This window comes from Alexandromys fortis, unplaced genomic scaffold, assembly GCF_014885135.2.
Source record: "Alexandromys fortis isolate MF-2015 unplaced genomic scaffold, M_Fortis_MF-2015_v1.1 scaffold_59, whole genome shotgun sequence".
In the NCBI taxonomy this organism is placed as follows: Eukaryota; Metazoa; Chordata; class Mammalia; order Rodentia; family Cricetidae; genus Alexandromys; species Alexandromys fortis.
Window position 1 is genome coordinate 5727673 of NW_026067943.1, and position 17720 is coordinate 5745392.

Consider the following 17720-nt stretch of genomic DNA (forward strand, 5'->3'; position numbering starts at 1 on the left):
AAACAGAATAGAATTCTGGGCAGAAGAGGAAGTGAGGTCAGACTCTGCTCTGCTCCCGGACAGCAGGAAGGAGGCTAGAATCTTCCCGGTAAGCCGGTAAGCGCACCTTGGGGTGCTTACAAACAATCATTAGAAATGGGCTAGACCAGGTGCGAGAATCAGCCTGTAAGGGCTAGAGTTCATGGGCCAAGCAGTTCTTAAATGAATACAGTTTGTGTGTTGTTATTTCGGGCATGAGCTAGCCAAGTGGCTGGGGTGTTGGGGACGCAGCCCTGTCGCTCTTATTTCAACACACTGGCTGGATGTAAAAGATCGTAACTTTAACCCTAGAACATGGGAGGCAGAGGCAGGTGCTATCTGAGTTCAAGGCCAACCTAGTCTACAGAGCTAGTTCTAGAACGTCTAGGACTGCACAGAGAAACCCTGCCTCGAAAAACCAACCAGTCAACCAGTCAACCAGTCAACCAGTCAACCAGTCAACCAACCAACCAACCAACCAACCAACCAACCAACCAACCAACCATCCTGTCACTGGCCCTCAGTTTTCCTCAACTATACAATGGGATAACACAGACCACTTGCAGGTTGCTGTGAGAGTTAGTGAAGTGTATCACAGCAGTTTAGCAAATTCTCAAAGTGTTAGTGTTATCATCTGTAAATCATCATCATCATCATCATCATCATCATCATCATCATCATCATCATCAACATCATTACTATCATACAATGGTTGCTCCCTTGTTCAGGCACTGGTAAGATAAATCACAGAAACAGAAAAGACAAGACACTGGAAAAGCCATGTCCAAGTTAACTAATTCTTGGTTATATAGTTCACTTATCACTTACTTTTTTTCCCTATAAAATTAAAGCCTGCAACGAAGTAGAAATATAAATATGGGCTGGGGTGTAGCTTAAATGGCAGAATATTTCTTTAGCATGTGTTAAGACCATAGAGGAGGGGAAAAGAAAAACAGAACTAGTAGACAGGCTACTGTAGGAAGCGCATTAACAGTGTAGCATGGATGAGGTAGGGAAAGGAGAAAAACAAACTATACATACAGATGTAAAGGAGACAAGCTAAACAGTCAAACAAACAGCTAGGAACATTTCCTGCAGACATATAACCAGAGCACCCCTGGTTGGATAGCTAAGTTATTTTGTCAAAGTGTACTACAGGAATTCTCCAAAAATACTTAAAATGTGAGAAGTTTTGGTATCCAAAATAGTTTTTCATTCAAGAGAAGAGTGTCACTCTGTGAAACTGTTCAAAGACCAACAATGTTAGACAAATGCATTTGCTGCATGAGGACAAACAATGGAGCCCCCCAACCCCCCGCTTTTAAAACTATTCTTTCTAGGGAATTACCAGTATTAAAAAAATGTGGCTTTTCAAAGTCTTCAAGATTCTGTTGTAAGGAAATATCATAGCGAGGCTGAGAGAGCAGTGACAAGTGCACATCCAGCAGGGTTTAGGTTTCTTCACTCTCTACTCCAGAGACCCCACAGTAAAATGAAGGAACAGAGCTGCTCACATGCAGAAGGGGCTGAGACACAATCCTACAGCAGTGGTAAGGAGACGAAGTGCCAGTCTAGGGCTGACTCTAATAGACACAGGAAGGCAGACTTTTCCACATGTGTTTTCCCTCCTCTCCTTTTCTCACACTGGTCTATATCTAACTTGAAGAAAACAATTTCTATATGAATTTTAAACCCTAGATGAATTTAATAACAGGAATGTTAATTTTATCTCTTAAATAATGGAGAGAGGTCTTCTGGAGGGTGGGGCTGGGACTTAGTAGCAGTGGTCACCTGACATCATTGCAGCACTGTGGGGCCAGCTCTGGCTGCATGCATTTCATTTCAGTGTTGTAATAGTCTTGTGCAGGGCTTTTGCTACTCTTATGATACAGGCAGGACACTTTGACACAGATGTCAATAAATCTACCTGTTTTTCACAGCTAGTAACAGAAATGGAATTAGAATTTGGGATTTAGTTTTAATATGGTAAAAAAGGACCAAGTATCTTATTTAATCAGTTCACTTGAACACTATCTTCCCAGTATAATAGATACAGAAAGCACTGATGACAGAAACATGTTTAACTTTCTTTCTTTCCTAAATTCATTCTTCTTTCACCCGTCTTTTTTTCCAAAAAATTATTACACTTAGTGTGTGTGTGTGCGCGCATGCATGTGCATGTATGTCAGCGTGTGCATATGGAGGTGTGAGGACAACTTGTGGAAGTTAGTGCTCTCTTTCCATCAGATAGGTCCTGGGGATTAAACTCAGGTCTTGGCAGCTAGTGCTTCTGTGTGCTGAGCCATTTTATCAGTACTCTCACCCACTTTTTGGTAGTCAGGTAAACACTCTGCCACTATACTATCTACCCGCTTTAAAAAATTCTTTTTGATTATTTTTCAAGACAAGGTCTCATGTGACTCATGCTGTCTTCACATTTCCTATGGATAACTGCTGTGGAATATCCCTTTTGTACTCTAAAGAGCTGACTGGCCAATAGCTAGGCAGGAAAAGGGTAGATGAGAGAGCCAGACTAAGGGACACTGGGGAAGAAGGGCAGAGTCAACAGTGAGATGCAGAGGAATTAGGAGATGAATATGCAGTGCTGAAAAAAGGTACTGCTAGGGGGTAGAGCATGGATAAGAAATATGGGTAAATTTAAGTTGAAAGAGCTAGTTAGTTACAAACCTAAGCTATTGGCTAAACATTTATAATTAATAAATCTTTATGTGGTTATCTGGGAGCTGGGGGTCAGGACAGAAAAGTTGGACTACATATGACTTTGATTAAAAAAAAGACTTATTTGTAAAAATCTGTAAAGGCTTTATTTATGTGTTAAGTGTGTATCTGCTATATGCTTGTCTATGTAAGTCAATAGGAGACAACAGAGTGCATCATAAACACAGGAGCTGGAGATATGGGCAGTTGTTAGTCACATGATGTACTGGAAATTGAACTTTGGTTCCCTGAAGACAGCAAATGCTTTTGACTGATGAGCTTTTGATCTTCTTGTTGGAATTACAGATGTATACTATCACCAATTTATCTAGCACATGTTAGAAAGCACTTTACCAACTGAGCCATATCCCTTGGTTCTCAAAGTGTCAATGAGAACTGAAGAAAATTAGCAAAGGTGGACTGGATGGCTGCTTAGCATTTTCACCATTTGGAGCAAGCTTGTTGCTGCTGTCTTTAAAAAAAACTAAGTGATAGGGGGCTGGAGAGATGGCTCAGAGGTTAAGAGCATTGCCTGCTCTTCCAAAGGTCCTGAGTTCAATTCCCAGCAACCACATGGTGGCTCACAGCCATCTGTAAAGAGGTCTGGTGCCCTCTTCTGGCCTGCAGGCATACACACAGACAGAATATTGTATACATAATAAAGAAATAAACATTAAAAAAAACTAAGTGATAAACACAAGCAATTTATTTCAGACACTGAGTTACCTCACAAAAGTAAAGTTTTAAAGCATCACTTTTAGTTTTTAAGAGGTGAAAGGGAATTCATTTGTTCAAACCCCAATGTCTAGTAAAGTACTGGAGATTCTTCTAGTTAGGGACAGGAACAAGGCCAGTGCTCAGGTGTTGCAAGGTTTTGTGTGCAGAGACAGCACTCTCCTAAGATTGTTTCTTGATCTGCACGAGGTTGCCAATATCTGGCCCATAAGTTTGGATCTGAGTGATTACTGTGGGGAGGATATTCTTTCTCTACCTGGAAGACAGGATACAGATTTGTAGACTGGACAAGAGTGGTCCAACAGAAACCTATGTGCAATGTGAAAAACCAAACTCAGCACAGGGTGTGGGTGGTCATGGATAAGGCTCTGGGTTCCATCCCTATAGCAAGAATGAATGACCCACTCTAAACTTTGGTACAGATTCTGAATGAAGAGCACTGAGCTCTTTGAGCACTTTCTAACTACAGTAGAATGACTTAATACTATGTCCACTATCATCCAAATGTCCCAGTTCTTTCTATATTGCTGACATAAGTATGTTTAAAGCCAAAACCCCACAAGGTTCACTACATTTTGGCTAGGCTATAGCCTCACTATCATTAGCTATTTACAAAGTTCTCAGGATTAACAAGTTCTGAATTCAGTGCAATGCAGTGAAGGCTTCAATGACTATGTATCATGGCCTCAGATCATTAAAGAAATACCTCGGAAAGCCTGAGCTTCATGTTAAAGTCAAAAACTGGAATAGAAGACTGAGGAGTGAAGAAATGCTACATCTGTGTGTGATCTTAGTCATTTAACGGCTGTGTTGACTGACATAGAACTCCTGCGGCTGTTACTGACAGATCTGAACACTTGGGACATTCTAGAGACAGACATCTTTTAAATTCACTTCTCCACATTCAAAGAGAAGGGAACAAATAATTTAGGCTTTAAATTTAACAGAACTTACCTATACCGCTCTTCCTGTAAGGTCTGCATTATTAAGGAGTAGTCCCTCTGATAATGTTCCTTGAGGGTCTCGAAGGATTCCTCCAGTCTGGCCTGGGTTTCCCGGATCTCCTGGATCTCATGCAGTAGTGTATCAAACCCTGAGCTCTGCATGTCTAGGGTGTTTGTCTTGGAGCTTGATGCTCCTACACCAATGCCCCCAGTGGTACTATTGGCTCCTACTGAGCCTGAAGTGGCACTAGAACAATCTTCCTCACTACCATATTTTGGACTTGACTGAAAGTTCGAAATCACCCCTAAAGCCTTTCCCCCGTCATCCACTTGTCCTTCCTCTAATGAGTCCTTCAGATTAGGGATGTTGTCTGCACTGCCAAATTTGTTCCGAATCAGTGAGGCAATCTCTCTGGGCTTGGAGACCACAGCCCCTGCTGCTGAATGGGTAGCCTGGGAGAAGCTGGAAAATCCACCTTTGACACTGTCCACCACACCTTCACTGAAGCCAGTCACCTTTGCACCCACATCCTTCAGACCTTGGTGCATGTCCCTGAAGACATCCTTGGGCTGCCGGGGGATCCCATTCTGTTCCACTTCACGGAGCTTGCGGTGGTAATGCTCAAGCTTCTTCTGCAGCTGGAGGATGGTTTGTGCAGATTTCTGGTTTTTCTTCTCAAATACCTGTTTGATGCGAGCAGCCTGCTGCTTGTCTGCACTGTTGGCAAGCTTCAGGTATTCAGCAACGTTGTCGTCTCGGGCTGTCTGCGCAATCTTGATCTGTTCTGTTAGCTTTAGGATCTTCTGCTGCAGGTGTGCAATGGCAGCTTTTGTGCGCTGAGGGTCTGGTATTCCATCCACAGACTCTGTGTGGATGCTGCCATCGGTGCTGGAGGCCACCGCACTGGAAGTCTGGGCGAGGCTGCTTACTTCCAAACGCTCGACCTAACATTTTAAAAGCAAGAGGTGAATATTAGAAGCAGTCCAGAATCAATAAGCCAAAACGTGCTGAAAATCTGTTAATGCTCAACTCTCAGCACAGATGGCTGACCCATACAACCCTTGTCCTGTAAAAGCCCTGCTGCCCTCTTGGCTAGTCTTTATACAGTATTTCTTTAAATAACAAAGCCCCCTTTATGGGTTGAAAGCATGAATTAGTTCGCATTCTTATACATACATCTGTTCAGAAGCAAATCCATATAAGATAGCATGTCAGCTTTTCAATGAAATCCTATGAAAATCATTTGAGCCACACTCACAGATTGGTCCCCTGAAAATGCTAGCAAGAATAGAAAGGTTGATACTGAGATAAAAGCATCCAATTGTTACCACAATGTTTGTTAGTTTTAAATCACACCCAGGATAATGAGATCATTCCCTATTCTTGGGACATTTTGCTGCAGTGGGAAACAGAGGCTAGATTGGGGAGGTGCTGCTGAACGCTTCTGAATTAAGTAACTGTGGTGTACCCAGGAAGATGGTATGAATAGACAGGGACAGTGAGAGGTTAAATGATTAAACAAATCAGAGACTAAGGTTAGATCTTTTTAAGCCCCAATTTTGTGTTTTATACAATAAAAGGTTTGCCTTGGGTAAGAAACTACAATTAGAAAGCTCACACACTGTCGTTTCATATGGGAGAGTGTCACTAAAAGGAATGGAAGAAAGGACAACTGCTTAGACTTGAAAGCTTGAACTCCTTCCTACACGTCAAAGCAGTTAGTTAGCTGAGGCTGGAGGAGGACAGTGTTCTTACACCCTAGGGGTGTACTTCAGTGGTGAAGTACTTGCCTAGCACATAGGAGGCCCTGGGTGTGATGCCTAAGACTGAGAAAACAAAACAGAACACCACCACCACCACCACCACCACCACCACCACCACCACCACCACCACCACCACCACCACCGTATTTTCCTATTTCAATGATACTGTTGGAGTTAGGAATGCAGATCAATGGAAGAGCCCTGCTTCCCACCCCCGCACAGCAAGATACAAACCCTTGAAGGAGACTAGTACAGTGCCTTTTGCATTACTTCCTCCAAATGCTGATTCACCTTTGAGAAGCAGTCGCTAGAGACTGTAGAAGGGACAGACAGTCAAAGTCCCAGATGGACAAGGTCTCAAGAGCCTCAGTAATAGCTCTAAAAATCCTTGTTCTTAAGTGCTCCAAGATATTTAGTATCTTATAACTAAGGTGCATAATACCATTCTGCTTATCTATGTCCAATAATTAAGATCAAATTATACTGCAGAATATATAAAACAGTGATATGAAGAATCTTCAAGCAAGCTGCTCTATGTTCAAGTTCATGAATCTGTGGGATCAAAACTAATCATGCTGGGAGTTAGGGACATGGCTTAGTGGGTAATGGCACATACTGGAGTCAAGGTTGACAACCTGAGTTCTAGTCCTGGGAAAGAGTGGTGGAAAGAGTTCTGATCTCCACATTGGCTGTGGCATGTTTGTATATACTCCCCACCCCCACAAACAAATGAATCTAACAACAACAATAACAACAACAACAACAAAAGAAATTGATCAAACTGGTGAAAATATTGTTAGAGAAGGCTGAAAAGATGGTTCAACAGTTAGGGGCACTTGTTGTAGACCTGGGTTTAGTTCCTAGCATTTACACAGTGGCTTAAAACCATTTGTCATTACAAGGGCATTGGACATTCATATGGCACAAATACACACAGGTAAAACATACATAAAAAATAAAAATAAATCTAAAAAAGTTAAAAAATACTATTAAAGACTAGAATAAAAGTTCAACCACTTAAAAAGAAACCACAATAATTTTCAATATATAAATGTTTATAAATAATTGCACTTTGGTTAGAATTGTTTCTCTATAAAATAATTAAATAAAACATATTCTCTTTACTCTGATTCCTGTCCTAGCTGAGGCCAGTGTGTCTTTCCATAAAGAGTTCCCAGAGAGACATCACCATGCCTGTAAGAGGACAGCTGACACTGGAAACTGGAACTTATTGGAATACCCAGTAATACCTCCCAATTGTGAAAGGTACCCATTTTAAAAGGGGAGAAACTCAGAAATGGAGCAGGAACCAAGGTCTAAAGGGGAAAAGTCTGTGCTCTAACTATGAGAACCTGACCTGAGGACATGACTATCAATCAGAAAAAAGTTCCTTTGCTCACATGAGGTTGGATATAACACACAGAACTGGGTCTGTAACTCATTCCAGACAACTCAGTTCCAAACGTGAAAAAGTTTACAAAGGTGATACTAAAATATTCCCTCCCAAGGGTGGGGGGTAGGAGAGGGCAGAAGATCTAATCCCTTACTGATGTGGGATTCCCTTCTGTATGCTGTGAATTTTATTACCATTGTTTAATAAAGAAGCTGCTTTGACCTACGGAAGGGCAATAGCCAGGCAGAAAATCTGAACAGAGATATAGAGAAAGAGTAGGCTGGGGAGGTGGGGCTACTTGCTGCATACAGGGTCTAAGAGCCCTTGATGTACAAGCATGAAAGGTTGAGTTTAGATTTTAGCACCCATGTAAAAAACTGGGCATGGCTGCATGAATTCCTTTAATCCCAGCATTGGTGGGGGCATAGACAGGAGAATTGCCGGTGTTTGCTGGATGATCCCAGGTTCTGTGAAAGATCCTGTCTCAAGGGAAGGAAGCAGAGAGTGAGAGGATACTCTGTCACTTCCTCTGGTCTCTACATGAGCCCACACCTACACACACATGTATATATATATATGTATATATATATACATATATATACATATATATATATATCACTCACACACATATACATACTCCAAAAATAAAAAAAAACATAATCTCTAAGCATTCAATACTAACAAGTAGGTATAATTCTTACTTGATAACTGTTTTGTTATATGTAATTTTGCTATGTTAAAGTTAAAACTTCATTTTTTTTTATTTAAACAGAAAGGGAGAGGTGATGTTGGAGTCCCCTCTGTGTGCTGTGATTACCATTAATGAATAAAGAAACTGCCTTGGCCTGTTGATAAGGCAGAACTTAGGTAGGCAGGGAAGAGGGAACTGAATGCTGGGAGAAGGAAGGTGGAGAAAGAGACACTATGGATCTGCTGCCAGAGATAGACATGCTGGAACTTTGCTGGTAGGCTATGACCTTGTGGTGATATAAGGATTAATAGAAATGGGTTAAATTAAGATGTAAGAGTTAGCCAATAAGAAGTTATAGCTAATGGGCCAAGCAGTGATTTAGTTAATACAATTTCTGTGTGATTATTTCAGGCTTAGCTAACAGGGCAGCTGGAAACCAACAAAAGCAGGCCCTTCTCCAACACTGTTCTATATTCTTGTCCCTTGCAAGAAAAGTAACGTTGAGAAGACCAACTTAATATGGGTATGGTGATACACATCTATAATCTCAGGACCCAGGAGGACTGTTGCAAGTTCAAGGTTGGCCATGTAGTCAGTTCTGGACTATCTAGGGCTATATGGTAAGACCCTTCCATAACACATATGTGCCTGCCCCCAAATTAATATTTTGTTTTGGCTTTAATTTTTTCCCTGTCTTTAAAGATTAAGACAATATTTTAGTTTTTACTTATAAGTAAAAAATACATATGTGTATGTATGTGTCAATGAAGGTGCCTGTGGAGTCCAGAAGAGAGTATCAGACTTTCTGGGGCTAGAGTTACCTGATGTAGATGCTGGGAACCACATTCAGGTCCTCTGTAAAAATGGCAAGTGCTCTAAGTTTTTATTTTTAAATTACATTTAATTACTTATACTTATTTATATTCTGCCTATCCATCTATCCATGTCTTTCTCTAAGAATGTATATATGTATGTGCCATGGACATGTGTGGAGCTCAGAAAACAGCTTGTGGGAGTTGGTTATTTTCTTATTATCATGTGAGTACTGGAGATTGAACTCAGGCTACAAGGTTCGTGGCAAGTGCCTTTACCTGCTAATCCATATTGCCAGTTCTTTTTAAGTCTTTATAAGCTAGTCTCCTTTGCTTGGCTTACTGAAATGTCTATTTTACAGAATGAAATGCTGCATGAGCCAAGAAAAGTCAATTGAGATGATTACCTTAAGTGCTGCAGCTCTGCCTACAACAGACTTAAGAAGGCAATGTTCTCCAACCATCTTACCTGGCCAGCAGATCTATCCCCCAACTCTGCTCTCAAATCACTATCTTCAGTACAAGTTCTGTCTGGCTTATAGAATATTAGCTCTTTGTAGAAATCCCATATTCTACACACTAAACAATACACGTTACTGCTTCATGAAGTAAAAGAAGACAAAAGCAGATAGAAGTGGGCTATAAAGATAGCCTCTTGATATCCTTACCAGTCCAGAGGGACTTTGGTTAAAAGCAACATATAAAGCCAACATAGTCTTAGAATTTTGAAACTTTTTTTTTTTTTTGGTGGAGATACCATGGTATACATGTGGAGGTCTGACGGCAGCTTTTGGGAATCAGTTCTCTCCTGCCATGCAAATCCTGGGGGACTGAACCTAAGTTCAGCTGTCAGGTTAGTGCCAAGTGTCCACTGAGCCACCTCACCAGTCTTCAGCCAACATAGTCTTATTTGCTTGTACAGTCACTGATGGGATTGAATTTGCTCTGTAGACTGGCCTCTGTAAAGTTTTTATTTTCTTTTTTTTTTTTTTTTTATGATGTGTACTTGTTCCTTTTCTTTTTTTTTTAATTTATTAAAGATTTCTTGTAAAGTTTTTCTTAAAAGAAGAATAAGTAGCAGGCAGCTATAGCTTCCTTAAGCCCTGAAAGTGGGCCATGAAGTAGACCTGGCAGTGCTGATGGTAGCTGAGTTTTGTGTTAGCGGGCAATCGGTCCTGTGTGAGGAGTAGGAAGCTTCGGCTGTAGGATCTCTAATGGATACTCTATACTTGAGTTCCTAATCTGAACTGATGTCAACCTATAATCCTAGCACTAGGAAGAGGAACACTGAAAGTTCAAAGGCAGTCTAGTCTATATAGAGAATTTTAGGTCAACCAGAGTTAGAGTAAGACCTCATCTGAAAAAAAAAAAGGCTTTCCATTGGATTCTTGCCATCACTTCAAGGTTTTGCTCCCACGTGTCTGAATAGCAACCACTATACTAATCACCCTAGAAAAGCTGCAGCTTTCATTTCTCTTACATACTTGCTCTTGTCTATCCTGACCTCGTTTTTTTTTTTTAAATTTTATTTTCATTCTTTTTTTTTGGTGTGTGTATGTATATATATATATATGTATATGCGCAGGTACCTAAATAGGCCAGAAAGAAGTGTTAGATGCCCTGGAACTAGATTTTTAAGTGTTTGTGAACTAACTGATATGCATGCTGGGAACTGAACTGGGTCCTCTAGGAGAGCAGTGCATCAGTTGCTGAAACAGCTTTCCAGTCACTGATTTCAGTTTTCTATGTATATATCTTTACCTTTGTATATTAGGGATTTTTATATTTCTATGATTTTTCTATCTATCATCAGAAACTAGAATATGCAGTTCATAGAGGTTAGGATTCTGTGTTTTATTTACTTATATTAACCCAGACTGGTCATATACTCATGCATTCCTCCTATGTTAGCCTTCCACGTGCTACGACTATAAGCACCATCACTTTTGTTTCTCTAAAAAACAGTAACTGGCTGGGTGGTGGTGGTTCACACCTTTAATCCCAGCACTAGGGAGACAGAGGCAGGCGGAGATCTCCGTGAGTTTGAGACCAGCCTGGTCTACAAGAGCTAGTTCTAGGACAGCTAGGAGTGTTACACAGAGAAACCCTGTCTCGAAAAACAAAACAAAAACAGTAACTGTACACTGTCCTAAGTAGGTGCTCAAGCTCATTGCTGACCTCCTGATTCTGCCACTGTTGAGAGCTGACTGGCTCTCAATAAGGATAGCCTCTGTTCTTCTAATAGATCAAAATCTGCAGCATGAAAGCATACACCTTCTTCCCTTCCTTCGTAATGTTATAATTCCCTTTCTCCTTTTCTTTCTTCTCTCTCAAATAGCAAAGTACAAACCATTGTCTTCAAACAGGAACATAAAGCATACCACCTGATTTATTTGGTGCAGGAGATCTAACTCAGGACCTTGCACACACTAAGCAAGTACTCTACCACTGAAGTAGCTGTAGTCCTTTTCATAGATTTTTAGATCGGGTCTCATGAAGTCACACAGGCATTTCTGAGATTTAAAATGGAGGTATCTGTTCTTCCTAATAAGTATAAACAATCACTAATATTGAGGTATCAGAAGATCCTGGGTAAGACATACTACTGGTATCAATTAAGATAACAAGGAAATCTAATTATTCAGACTTTTGAAAAAGCAAGTCCTTATGAAGCAATATGAAATGGGAAGGTTCTGCCAGCAGGACTGCTTCTGTATTTCTCCAGTTAGTGTTGGGCTGCATGTGGGGCTGCCTGTAGGGTTGTATGTACAAGTGGAGGACCAGAACTGACTCAAAGAGTAAGGGACATCAATACTATTCCCCTACCCTGACATAGAGGGACCCTTTAGGAAACAGACATAAGCATTCTTCCAGCAGTGAAATGTTGATACTTCTCATTCAGACTCAGTCTGTGCTAACCTTCCCTCCCTCTCTTTCCCTGCTGCTTTTGGGTCAGAATTTCTACTCTTTGCCCAGGCTGGTCTTGAAATTTTGGTAATCCTCTTACCTTTGCACCCCAGTGTTGAGATTATAGTTACCAACCACATCTCACATCTGGCTCTTTTTATTTTATTTTGTGTGTGTGGGTGAGGGGAACTTAGTTTTCTGTTTTTTGAAGTGGGGTGGAATGGGCAGGGTCTTTGTAGCACAGGTTGGCCTAGAACTCACTGTGTAGGTATTTCCTTCAACTGAAACCCTACTTCAGAAATAAAACTTATGTAAAAACCACTCAATAAAGGTAGAGAATTTCTGTTCTCCAAGAACACATTCTCTAACCAATGAAACTTAACTATCAATTGAAAGGGAAGTTTTTGACAGAAGAATAAGGAGAGACCTTTCAGGCTAACTAACAGCTTAGAGTAAGAATGGCACTGAAGGGAGCCTTAGGATGACAGACTAACCTGAGGCTGTAACAGCGTGGCACAGGGAAAGACTATGTTAGGAGAAAAGCTCAACCCACAGTCTGAACTAGTCCAACACTGCATCCCTAGATCATCACTGAAGGTTTCACAATAGCAATAGTCTAATCTCTGGAACCAAGACTCAGAGTATATCACAACCCTATCAGAATCCTCTTCAAAGTCTTCTTCCTGGTCTCCTGGCCTTAGGGACAGTAATTATTGTCCACAAGTTAAACAAGTCAAAAAGTAAAGTGTACCACAGACTAGCAGCCCCTCTGACATCATCTGCTTCTCACCACCCCCAAGCCACCCCCAAGTTCCATCAACTTCATTCCAAATTTCTATCTGAGTGTATAATGCTCTGCACTCATCCCTGCTGCCACCATCTCAGGACAAATTCTCAATGCCTTTCTTCCGGACAAAAGATTTGCCTGTATTCATTTAGGTTCTCTGTGAAGTTGAAGGTAAAATAAAAGGGAAAAGAAAAGCCCAACTCCAAGGGGATGCTTATGTTTGCTTACCAGCTCTCCAGTTTTTAAAATAAAGAGCAAAGGTTTTGGGCTGGGGTACACCTAAGTGGTGTAGTATTTGCCTAAAAATGCATGAAGTTCCTGCACCCAAACCAATGACCCTCAAGCATTTCCCAGACCCTCCAAACACCAAGAATCTGAATGTGGTCTCTGCAGTCTCATGTTGTTAGGCCCTGCATCTAGACCTCCTCATTTCTAAGCCTCACCTCATATTCTCTCACTTTTCACCTTCATCACACCCTGAATTCACCCTGTTTGCTCCCCCCTGGTGTTACTGACTGCCAGTCCTTTCTGTAAGCTCCAGTGGGTATTTGCCAAAGAATAAAATCTTTTGACTTCATGAAGCTCATGGTTAAGTGGCAAGTGACAGAAACACAGAAACTGGTAACCCAACTATGTCGACTATGGAAACCACCATGAAGAAAAGAACAGGGTACTTCGAGGAAAGGGGTAACAGAAGGAGGAAACCTTACCTCACATGGAAAGCTCAGAGGCTCCTATAATGGGACATTAAAACTGAGCTCTTAAAGATAGAAAAGGAAGTCCTTACTTTAACGAAGAAGTGAGAGAAATCACTATTTCTGAAGGTGTCAAGTGCCAAGAGAACAGATGGGAATTTCATCATGGAGAGATACACATAGAATTTAAGAATGCAGCAATTCAAAAAGAGAAAAGGGATTTATCTTTTCACTGCAGTGAAACCTTATGACCATGTTAGCCAAAAAGGTTTAAGGGAAGAGCCCAAGGACGCAGGGTAAACAGGCAGTCTCCATTCCTCAACCTAGAGCAGTATATGGATGGCTGTTTTCAAGGCTTACATAACCAGTGAGTCAGCAGAAAGGCAGGTGTCAATGGACAGTTTCCGTGCCTGCTCTAAGCTCCTAGGAAACTAGGCTGTGCCTACTGTTGAGAGGAGGGGTCCAAGGACAAGATCTGAGTTTGGCCAACGAAATAGTCACAGATCTCCCAACAACACATGGCCAAGTTACAGTGAAGAAAAGGAAACCTTTATCCTTAGAAAATATAATAGGATCCAACTCAGACTGGACTAGAGCCAGATAATTCTGGCAGGACTTCATGAATCTAATGCAATCTCTTTCTTTCCCTTTTCTTTTCTTTTTTTTCTCTTTCTTTCTTTCTTTCTTTCTTTTTTTTTTTAAATTGAAGGGTCTCCTTATTCATTTATTCAGGGCTGTCCGGGAACTCTCTATGAAGATCCATTTCTTTAACTCAAAATAAACATCCATTATTAAGATGCTTAAATTTGCTAAAATCAAAACCTACACCTTAAAGAGAAAATGTTCATTATCTTATTTTAGTGGTCAAAATAACGTCAGGATTGTTCCATCTTTTTCCTGAGATGCTGGGGCTAGATGAGGGCTACTTTCTACATTTGTCTTTTCTCTAGTAAAGGCTACTATGTAGTAACACTAACAGAAAAAGTCTGCATGACAGAATTGGGTCTGACAAAGAAAAAGGTACAAAAGCGAATACAAAAGGAAATTCAGTTATAATAGAGGGCAGAGAGATGCAGCTCAAACCAGCCCTGGATACTGAACAGCAACGACAAAGAGCCCGAGACAGACCTCCACCAACACACAGCATGAAAATAGCAGACTACTCATTCTGCCTTCCCCCACATCCACACTCATGTTTCCAGCCTACTACTGTTCCAGGGGCAATGACCCAGTAACAGGATGAAGGCTTTATTTTTCCTTCCCCACCACAAGCTTTAGGAAAATCCTGGAAAAAAAATAAGGTAATTACAAATACCCAAAGACATTTGTTTTTTTGAAAAGAAGAAAAAGACCTAATTGTGAGTGAGCACCTCACGATCTAGAAATGCTTAGTTTCTAACTGCTCATGGGTAGCTGAGAAAAGCTTGATAATTATATCTGAAGGTCACAACCCGAGTAAGCAGCAAAAATATCTTTTCTGGCTCTCTTGCTCATCCTTTTCCACCCAACATGATTCTGCAGAATGGATACTGCTAAGATGCAATTCTATGTGGCTGATACAGAAAAATTAAAAAAAAAAAAAACAACAAAGAAAACCCCTCATCATAACACATTTATCTTACCAAAAACCCCCGTCAGGCAGTCTGCTGATTTTGCTTGCCACAAAGCCCATCCTTCATTTATGAACACCAGAGCAAGCTCAGATTGTGAAAACAAATCATAACCTCTCTTGGCCATAAGCGTTTTCCATTTGTTCCTGCTTCCAAATTGCAGAGGAGCTGTGGCAGATTCTGTCACTTTCCCACACTGTAAATGAGGGCAGTTACCACTGGGGACAGACACATCCTCCACCAAAGGGTTGGGCACAGTGAAGCTTCTAGGCGATCCTTCCTCCGGCTTCTCACCTTCAATCTCAGAGAAACGGCTCGCACACAACAGGCAGGTGCAGCAGCACCACATCAACACTCCACATAGTCGATGCTCTGCAATGCAGTGCCCACCTCGGTCTACACACTCAGTTCTGTCTTCTGCGTCAACTCAGTAGCCTTACATCTGGGCGCCAGGAAGACTGTGCTGAATAAATACAAAGCTTCAGTCTAACTCTCTCTCTCCTCTCTCTCTCTCTCTCTCTCTCTCTCTCTCTCTCTCTCTCTCTCTCTCTCTCTCTCTCTGGTTTGCTAGGGCTGCTAAATGCAAATGAACAGTTTGACTCTGAGAGCAAAGACAGTATCTGCCTCTCTGCTTCAGTTGTGAGCATCTTTTATAAAAGACAAAAGCTTCCAACTGGTTGGATTTAAAGCTACAGGACATTATTTCCACATTCACATTTGTCTCCTCATTCAGACAATGGTTGAGGACAGTTAACAAAGTAAAACCAATTCTCAACAAAATAACACCCTGAGGTAGCTTAGTCCAGTCAATACAATTGAAAGGCAACCTATACAGATTTCCATTAAACAACAGGAGACAATTCTACTTTCCCAATGTTTCTTCTTCGTTTTCTAGCCTACGTTTGGAAAACGATGTGACAATTGAGTAGGAATAAAAACAGTGAGCAAGAATTTAGGCAAGTGAGTATGAGACCCTAAAATCTGACACTACAGACAGGAAAAACCACTTCTTGGAAAGCACTGCAACCCTAAGATCCAGTACTGGATGCAAAAGCCATGCAGAGAGCTCAGGCCCGGGTCTGGTCTGTTTGGATGTTCTGTTGTTTTTGAGGTAGAATATCACTATGCAGGCAGGCTGTACTCAAGATCCTCCTGCTCTGCTTTATCTATAGTCTCACCTCACAAAAATCAAACAAATCATGGATTTCTATGCTCTATTGCTCTCCTCATTCCTTGCACAAGGGTTTCTTACTGAACCTGAAGCTGGGTCTCACCCCTTTTAAAACCAGCCTAGCTGGCCAGCAAGCCCAAGAAATTCTGTCTCTTTCCCAGAGCTCCCAGCATGTTGTTACAGACACTTGTGACCACTCCTGACTGTTTATGTGGGTGCTAGGATCCTAACTTAGGTCCTCAAGCTTTTGTAGAAAATACTCTTACCCATTTAGCCATCTCTTCCAGCCTCGCCACCGTGATTTCTATTCCTCCAATTTGTTTTATAAATGCAAGTATTTTCTGTTACTTGAAAACAGTAGCTCTTGTGATTTCAATTTTTATTTTGAGAGTAAACACTTATTATTAAGTAATGTCATATATTTGCACACTAAAATTTGATGTAAATTTTAAATAGTTACTTTAAGTATTTAATATTTTCAACCTAGTATAAAATCTATTAGGGAATACTTTTCCTTATAATTATACAGCTGAATGCTGGGGATTATGTTCTCTCCTGCAGGCAGGTAATGTTACAATTCTGAAATTTGAAGCAAAATTGTTCTCACTGATAGGTATTTCCAATGCTCCTTCCCTTCTGGGACACATGTGCAAGATAACATTTCCCACATCTCCTAGTCATCTTGTGATCAGTTATACCAATGGATTGTGAAAGAAAGGCAGTGAGTATGTCATCTGGTCAAAGCATTTCCAAGAAGCTCTGTAGGTTCTCATTTTACCACTGTGACCACTGAAGCATGCGAGACAAAGTGCCTTGGTTGAGCCCATGCTATATGGATAGTAGCCCTGGAGAGTTGACTGGGCCTAAAGCAGGCCTTTTGTGAGAGAAATGCACACTGTACATTTATTGTATTTTTTTAAGTATATTTGAGAAATAGGCAGAAAGCATGCTTGTAATCCCAAGAGATAGAAGCAGGAAGGTCAAGAATTCAAAGTCATCTTAGGTAGCAATGAGATGCCATCTCAAAGAATTAAAAAAAGGGGCTGGACTTGTAGCTTAGCAGGTAGAGGTGCCTGGCAAGCACCAAGTCCTGGGATAATTTTCCAGGACTACAAAAGAAAACAAACAACAAACAGGAATGGAAAAGGTGTAGTATCCAGGTATGATGGGAACATGTTTATATTCTCATTGCTCCAGAGATAGAAGTAGGAGGGTTGGGATCTCAAGACCAGCATTAGCTACATAGCAAGTATGGGGCCAGTCTCTGCTGTATGAGACCCAGTGTCAACAAAGACAGACAGACAGACAGACAGACAGACACACCAAACAAAGAAAAAGTCCTTTAACAGATTTGAGGGCTATCCCAGATATTAGAGGATTCAACTGATAGAATGGAGAGCTGAATAGATGAGCTGCATAGAAAGGATGGGCTTGTGGGTTACTGCAGTCTGACCATGTATCTTCTTGTCTCTCAA

The 17720-nt window shown here is 41.1% G+C and overlaps 1 protein-coding gene across 6 annotated transcripts in view; it reads right to left on the reverse strand.

The window, feature by feature from the left end:
- The window catches only part of Tmcc1 (transmembrane and coiled-coil domain family 1), a 200165-nt gene that overhangs the window by 24568 nt on the left and 157877 nt on the right, over window positions 1-17720 (reverse strand). For all 6 annotated transcript variants that reach the window (XM_050148362.1, XM_050148363.1, XM_050148365.1 and 3 more), the window contains one exon: window positions 4426-5360. In XM_050148362.1, the coding sequence (XP_050004319.1) occupies window positions 4426-5360 (935 nt within the window). The remainder of the gene's footprint in view (window positions 1-4425; window positions 5361-17720) is intronic.